This window comes from Euprymna scolopes, chromosome 24 (assembly GCF_053919585.1).
Source record: "Euprymna scolopes isolate OS-2025 chromosome 24, ASM5391958v1, whole genome shotgun sequence".
Classification (NCBI taxonomy): Eukaryota; Metazoa; Mollusca; class Cephalopoda; order Sepiida; family Sepiolidae; genus Euprymna; species Euprymna scolopes.
The window spans coordinates 82,402,826-82,410,941 of record NC_136505.1 but is presented as its reverse complement, the minus strand read 5'-3'; the positions used below and the strand labels follow the sequence as shown (position 1 = coordinate 82,410,941).

General features: G+C 29.4%; 1 protein-coding gene across 9 annotated transcripts in view; it reads left to right on the top strand.

Moving 5' to 3' along the window:
• Positions 1 to 228: 228 nt before the first annotated feature.
• LOC145246805 (serine/threonine-protein kinase 26-like) overlaps positions 229 to 8,116 on the top strand; it is a 203,264-nt gene continuing 195,376 nt past the window's right edge. For 2 of the 9 annotated variants that reach the window (XM_080108623.1, XM_080108610.1), the window contains exon 1: positions 1,196 to 1,334. In XM_080108623.1, coding sequence (XP_079964749.1) covers positions 1,278 to 1,334 — 57 coding nt within the window. In that variant the 5' untranslated portion in view covers positions 1,196 to 1,277. Of the gene's footprint in view, positions 1,335 to 8,116 lie in introns of all 9 variants that reach the window. The other 7 variants (XM_080108616.1, XM_080108612.1, XM_080108621.1 and 4 more) reach the window with 6 other exon arrangements.

The window sequence follows — 8,116 nt, the reverse complement described above, 5'->3', positions numbered from 1 at the left end:
CAACTGACTCGACTCATGTGTTAAGTCTTACTACCTCATAAGAATGTATAGCTCTTCTTCTACTTCTTCCTTATTCAAAGCATGCTATCTGCACACGTGCTCGCCGACCTACTTAATACTGGAAAGACATGCATAGAAAAGCTAAGAAAAAGAAGAAACAATAATAACGCTAATGACGACGGCGAGAAAGAGAAGGAAATAAAATAAAGGAGAGGGGGGACATTGGTTGATCGAGTTGGTTGCGTTGTGAACTGGTCGGCGTCGGAATGCGTCCGATAAAGTCACTGACGACCGATTGCAGCTCATGGAAATATACGCACCGTATCAATCCAGGCGAACCGCCCCATCACGTGGATTTACGTGGAATCGTCTTGACAGTCAATTCAGCGTCTGGCACCGCAATAGATATTAGTCCACAATCCGATGCACACTCACATATATCTTAACAATTATAGTGACAAAAACAAGACATTTTTTCTTCGACAAATAATATTTTTGTATAATTCTTCGTGTTTTTTGTTTTAATTATTATTATGTAACTATTCTTATCTATTAAACTTTATCTATGAAGGTTGTAAAAATAAAAAAGAAACAGCCTGTAGTCAGCTAAATCGGCGAATGACTTAAAAATGTTGGCACAGTCTTTTACGACGCCTCTCCTTCGCTGGAGAACAGTCCTTCTCGGAAGCGATATGAGAACGGCTGATTAGGTTCAACAGTTTTTTTTGTTTTTTTTTAATCATATTTCATGCAGAAGCATGGCGTTCGTTCCTAACAGTCTCGTTTTCACTTCGCCTTTATTTTCTTATCTTTATTCGAACAGTTTTATCAGAAAATTGTCCAAGTGTTATTATCAGCTTTTTTGGTATAAACGAGAGATCGTCTCTAAATAAGCCACTGTAATACTGATATTTACTTCCATTAAAAAAATAATTGTTGTTTTGCGTGTACGTGTGGGTTTTGGTTTTGGTTTTGGCTTTGTTTTCGCGCTATGCTACAATGTTGGGGTAGGTTGCGCGAGTTCGGCCACGAAAGAGATGGCTAAAATCTACCGCGGGTTCAATCTCTATTCTCTGCGTCTTCGTTTACATTTGAACATGTGCGCAACAACGGCCGCAACGCATATTGAAACAAAAAACGGATGTACTACTACTGCTATTGCTACGCTACTTTTTCGTACGGATAGACCAGCAGAATTTGAAAAGCGTACCTTCCCACGACAGTAAATTTTCTTTATTTTTTTTAATTTTTTTTTTTATTTTTTTTAAATCGGATTGATGGGAAATATTGAGATAACGACCCACGGACACGACAACGGTGATGTTAACGAACGGGTAATTTCTTTTTCTATTATTATTTTTTTTATATAATTTTTTTTTCAGGAAATTTAATTTTAATGATTTAACAATTAATCGATGATTAGACAAAAATATTAGAAAGAAAAATTGATTTCACAAATCATTTAATTTAATGTTTATATTCATGCAAAAAATAAAATTGAAAAAAAAAACTCATTTAAAACAGCATAAGTTGTCCCCCTTAGATCAACAAGACTTCTCCATGTATTAAAAAGATTTCATTAATTACGTAAAGTCATTGGACAGCAAAATAGCGCAACAGCTTCCGATTGACTTAATTCGCTTCTGGAAAAGGGGAACTATGGAATGATGTGTGATATAAAATACATGGACACAGTCCTTCGCCATTCTTTTATTTTTTGACGAACTTCTTACAATACACTTTTATCATTTTTGGTTTGAACACAAAATATGATGTTTGGGTGTCAAGTGTTTTATTTTTGCCGAAATATGTACAGTCTCAAAAATTATCAAAGTTTATAATAGAAAATAATTTAAGAAATGAACTTTCTTATATTTACAGAGAGAGAGAGGGGGGTAGAAAAGTTATAAAAGAATATATTTATGATAAGTAAGCTGCAGAAAGACTTAAGCGTTCCACCCCGCTAGGGAAACATCAGGTTAAAATATGAACATTTAGATTGACCTACGTAAATGCAATTATGCTCTAGAAAACGATTTGAATTTGTTACACACACACACACACACACACACATATATATATATATATATATATATTGAGACAGGGATCAACTTGAAGCAATAAAATTTGCATGCTATTATAGATTATCCTCCTATGTATGTATGTATGTATGTATGTATGTATGTATGTATGTATGTATGTATGTATGTAAACGAAGGTCGTTCCAAAAATAAGTCCTTCAATTTTTAACACAAAAACTAAAACGCTAAAGAACTACGAAGACGGAAGTGGTACCATTAAAATCAGCGAGCTTTTGTGCTACGACTAATTTGGATGCACTTTTGTCAGTGGATGAGCTATGTTTTGATTGTAAAAGTCGAGAGCACATTTTGTCACTTATATTTATGTTGCCACTCTGAAATCAACGAACTTATCTCCAAACTGTGTTGGCATCAACTGCATTGGTTTGTAAACGAGTACCGGTGAATGTTAATCAGTTCAATTTTTTACGTGTATGGAATTTCACTGAAACATCTCTGCTTCTGACGCACGTCTGTGTAGAGTCTCACACCATCAATATCTGCAATACAAAGATAAAATTTTCAAGTCATTCATGCAAAATCCAGTCATCATAATAATGGAATTTGCAGCCTCTCTCATATCCATTCGGGTGGAATAAAACAGAAGGGATGACTTTTTGAATATTTTTGAATATTTACATACGTACATCAATATATATATATATATATATATATATATATATATATATATATATATATATATATATATATATACTACCAGGCTGCCCGGCATTGCCCGGGCGTAAAATACGCTTAAATATGATATTTTGATTAATACAAATTTCCTATTTATTATTATGTTATATTGAACCAACTATATATATATATATATATATATATATATATATATATATATATATATATATATATATATATATATAGTAATGATTTTAAAAGTTAATAAAAAAATGACTCGTGTACCATCACCGAGAATCGAAACCAACACTTAATTACAAAAGCTTACGATTTACTTTTTCCTTTGACGTTAAATCCTGACTTATTGTTTACTTAAAGGCTAAAAATTAAAACATAGACCATTAGCTATTACATTACGCTTGCATATTCGTAATGCCGTCGTTTGGCCTTCACCTGGCAAATTCCATTTTTTAATCTTCACACTTTTGCGTCGATTTTCCCCGACTAAAACAGAAATATAAAGTTCGCATGTGTTCAAATACCCTGTATATTAAGATATTAAGTTTCATGTCTGTAGACTAAAACCTGATAGAAGAGTTTGGCAGGCGAAATTTTTTAAACATATATATATATATATATATATATATATATATATATATATATATATATATATATATATATATATATATATATACTAGCATCGGTGTTCGGGTGTTTGGAGGTGTATGCTGGAAAAAAGGTAATTTTTTTTAACTTTGACCTCTATTATGACCCCTTAAAATTTATTGTTTTGGGCTCAAATCAAGTTATTAAGTTAGATCCATGTCCAAGGAACCTATATCTAAAATTTCAAGTGTTTAGACCCAAAATTATCGGAGGATTTTGAGTTCTCAAAAGTCAAATCATTTAACTTTGACCCCTTAACAGCCAAATTTCTGGCCGAAAACCGATCACATCGACTTTCCCAAATATCAGTACCCTGTATATCAAATTTCGAGTATGTAGACTAAAAATTGACAGAGTTATTGCGTATGGAAATGTACACACACACACACACACACACACACTTGTACTTATATATATATATATATAAATATATATATATAAATATATATATATAAATATATATATATATATATATATACACACGCATACATAAATATATATAGCAAGAGGTTGTGTTTCCTATAACATTTTACGCAAATATTACGCAAGTATAGATGCCTCCGTTCAGTCTCGAAAGACAAAGGACACCCCCTGTAAAGGCAACTGCGCGTGTAATTGTGTGACAAGAGTTGCGCAATTGCAACTACACCTCTCCTGAATCGGCACTGCTTGAGTCCAGTGGCAAGAAGTCCAGGACGACTGGAAACGAATGCCGAGATAAGCGGAGAGCACATACAGCACCTGGAAGTCACCCATCTGGTACTGGCCAGGCTCATCGTTGCTGTACGCAAGTATAAATTATGTAGAATATCTGCATGAATAAAATTACAATAAGTAATAGTTAACTAAAGATGATCATCACAAAAGAAAACAAAATAGGGATTTAATTTAAATGAATGTAAAAAAGAATATAAAAAATCAACTAGATCATCTTCAGATAAATGCAATTCGACGACCCATATATAAAAAAATGTTGTTTTCCTTTTTAAGTAAACTAAAAGGGGTTTTTAATATAATTATCAATACACACACACTCAATATATATATATATATATATATATATATATATATATATATATATATATATACATAAATTTATATATATGTTTATATATGTATACATTTATGTATGTATATATATATATTCATGTATAGAGAAATAAAAAGGAACAAACCGTATTATGTGTTCATCAACGTTTCGTCTTTATTTCAAGACTTCCTCTGGGTGAATGAGATTAAGAAACAAAAATACCCATTAATCTCATTTATTCAGAGGAAGGCTCGAAATAAAGACGAAACGTTGATGAACACATAATACGGTTTGTTCGTTTTATTTCTCTATTTTGTCGCAATACTATTTCCATTATTTTCATCATATTCATGTATATATATATATATTCATGTATATATATAGATATATATTCATGTTCATGTATATATATATATATTCATATATATATACATATATATTCATATATATGTATACATATATATTCATATATATATTCGTATATATATATATATATATATATATATATATATAATATATATATATTCATATATATATATTCATATATATATATTCATATATATATTCGTATATATATATATATATATATATATAATATATATTCATATATATATTCATATATATATTCATATATATATATATCTATATATATTCATATATTTATATATATATATATATATATATATATATATATATATATATATATATATATATATTCATGTATATACGCTCGTGAGCCAAAAAAAATGGGCCAAACAAATTTTATACATTCTATATTGAGCTAAGAACAATTGAACAAGGAAACTTAAACGAGACTAATAACACAGAACAAGATATTTACTTTAATAAATGCTTAGGATGGAATCGCATTCCCTTTTGATTTCTTTAAAAGATCAATCCTTTTAGACATGCCCTCAACCAAAGTGAAACACTGTGAAGAGGAGATGCTATTCCATTCGCTTTGCACAGCCGCCCACAGTTTGTCATTTTTCTCAAAAGTTATTCCGGCCAATGCACGAGATATTATGGACCAAATATTCTCAATTGTGTTTCAATCGGGGCTTTGTCCTGGCCAAAATATAACATCAATTGAATTATCAGAAAACCATCTTTTGTGACTTTAGCAGTGTGTGCAGAGGTATTATTATGTTGGAAAATAATGTTCTGGGATATTCCCAGCTTCTGGATATTTAGTAATAATCCTGTTTCTAATATTCGAATGGATTTCTTTGCATTGATTGACTTCTCACATCTAAGTTCCCCAACCCCTGCTGCAGTAAAAGTTCCCCATACCATTATCCCTCCATTCCCGTGTTTAACTGTCGATTTTATGCAACTTGGCGAAAATCTTTCTCCAGTTTTTCGGTTGCACCGTTCAGGATCATCGGGAGCATCACTAACAAGACAAAATCTGGATTCATCTAACTAGAAAACATTCTGTGAACCAGTCTATATCTTTCTTGCCATAACCTGAGAAAAATCTCTTTCAATCATTGATGTTCTTCTTAGATAAAAATGGCTTCTTTGCGCACCTTTTAAAGGAAAACCCCATTTCTTTCATTTGTCTAAATATTGTATCTCTAGAAAGAGAATTTCAAGTCCCTGTTTTGAATTCTTTACTATGATCAACATAAGTTTTCTTTCGATCCTTCAAAACAGTTAATTTAAGCTTGTGGTCGTCCTTCAAAGTGGATGCCCTTAGGCGAGTAGATCCGGATTTCCCTTTCACCAAGCGTTCGAACCTTTGACCAATTCACTATAGAAAGATATGTTTTCACATTTTATTTTCTTAAAATATAAAAAGATCTGCTTGTAAGTCATTTTGGACTGCCTTAATCCTGCAATTCGGTTTTTTATATCCTCGCCAAGATGCGGTCTTACCATTTTTAGGATTCATTATTTTTCCACTTATTATATGCTATAATAATATTGATCTACAAAATAGACATTTTCAGTTAAAATCAACAACGGTTCCTGGAAAAATATTGGCAAATCGATTTCTTCCTTCTTTCACTCTTAGCCCATTTTTTTTTTTTTTTTTTTTTTTTTGCTCATGAGTGCATATGTATAGTTTTAATGCTAACATTTTATATTGAACGTATTACTGAATTAATTTCCAATGTGTTCTGAATTAATCATTGAACGATATTAAGTGAAAGACATTAGAACTGTATAAACATAACTTATTAATTGCATATGGATGGAAATGGGTAAGAACGAATCTTAAAAACAAAAACAACAAAATAAATAAAAAAAAAAAAGTAAGTTAATATATCGATGGATTTATTCTAGGGGAGGTAACTCTATAATACTTTCAATAAACTTAATTACAACTTTTTACGCTTAAGGTAATTATATATATATATATATATATATATATATATATATATATATATATATATATATCTTGTGTATATTTAGGTAGCATTTTCTCATTTAGACAAATATCACGGAATAGCACGGATATCACAACATTTGAAGGGACATGGCTGCCAATATTCGGAATTTTGAAACATTATGGTAGAAAATACAAGAGTATTGCAGAGTGAGAGTAATGTAAATAGGCTAAGAATACTCGAAGCATTGTACATTAAAACAAAGAAGCCTCAAATAAATAATATTATGAGTGCAGCCGGAACGTTTTGAAATGTTTGTGATAAATGTTTGAAAATGTATATGTGTATTTATAAATGTGTTTAATATATGTATAAAAAAAAAGTTCGCCCACCTAACTTGTAACAAATTACCACGTGACTAGGAAAAAATGTATATATAAGTAAATAAAAAAACAATCTCTACATTTATTTCTACAATATGCCTGAGGATGATAGAAGTACTTCTGTCGAAAGCGCTCGCGATTATGGATCCAACATATACAATTTCGAGAAGAAACCAAAAAGGACTATTTGGAGATTGGAGAAGATAAAAAGGAAAATTGTAAAACAGAATAATTCCGTGCTATTCAATAATATGTGTCTATATATATATATATATATATATATATATATATATATATATATATATATATATATATATATATATATGTGTGTGTGTGTGTGTGTGTGTGTGTGTGTGTGTGTGTGTGTGTGTGCGTATGTATATATATATGTGCGTGTGTGTGTATGTATATGTATATATATGTATATATATGGGTATATATATGTATATATACATATATATACATATATATATATGTATATATATGTATATGTGTATATATATGTATATATATGTATATATAAATATATGCATATACATATGTGTATATATGTATATATATGTATATATGTATATATATGTATATATATATGTTTATATATATATGTATATATGTATATATATGTGTATATATATGCATATATATATATGTATATGTATATATATGCATATATATATATATGTATATATATATGTATATATGTGTGTATATATGTGTGTGTATATATATGTGTGTATATATATGTGTATATATATGTATATATATGTGTGTACATATATGTATATATGTGTGTACATATATATATATATATGTATGCATGTATATATATGTGTATATGTATGTATATATGTATATGTATATATGTATATATATGTATATATACGTATATATATGTATATATATGATATATATTATATGTATATGTATATATATGTATATGTATATATGTGTATATGTATATGTATACACATATATATATATATA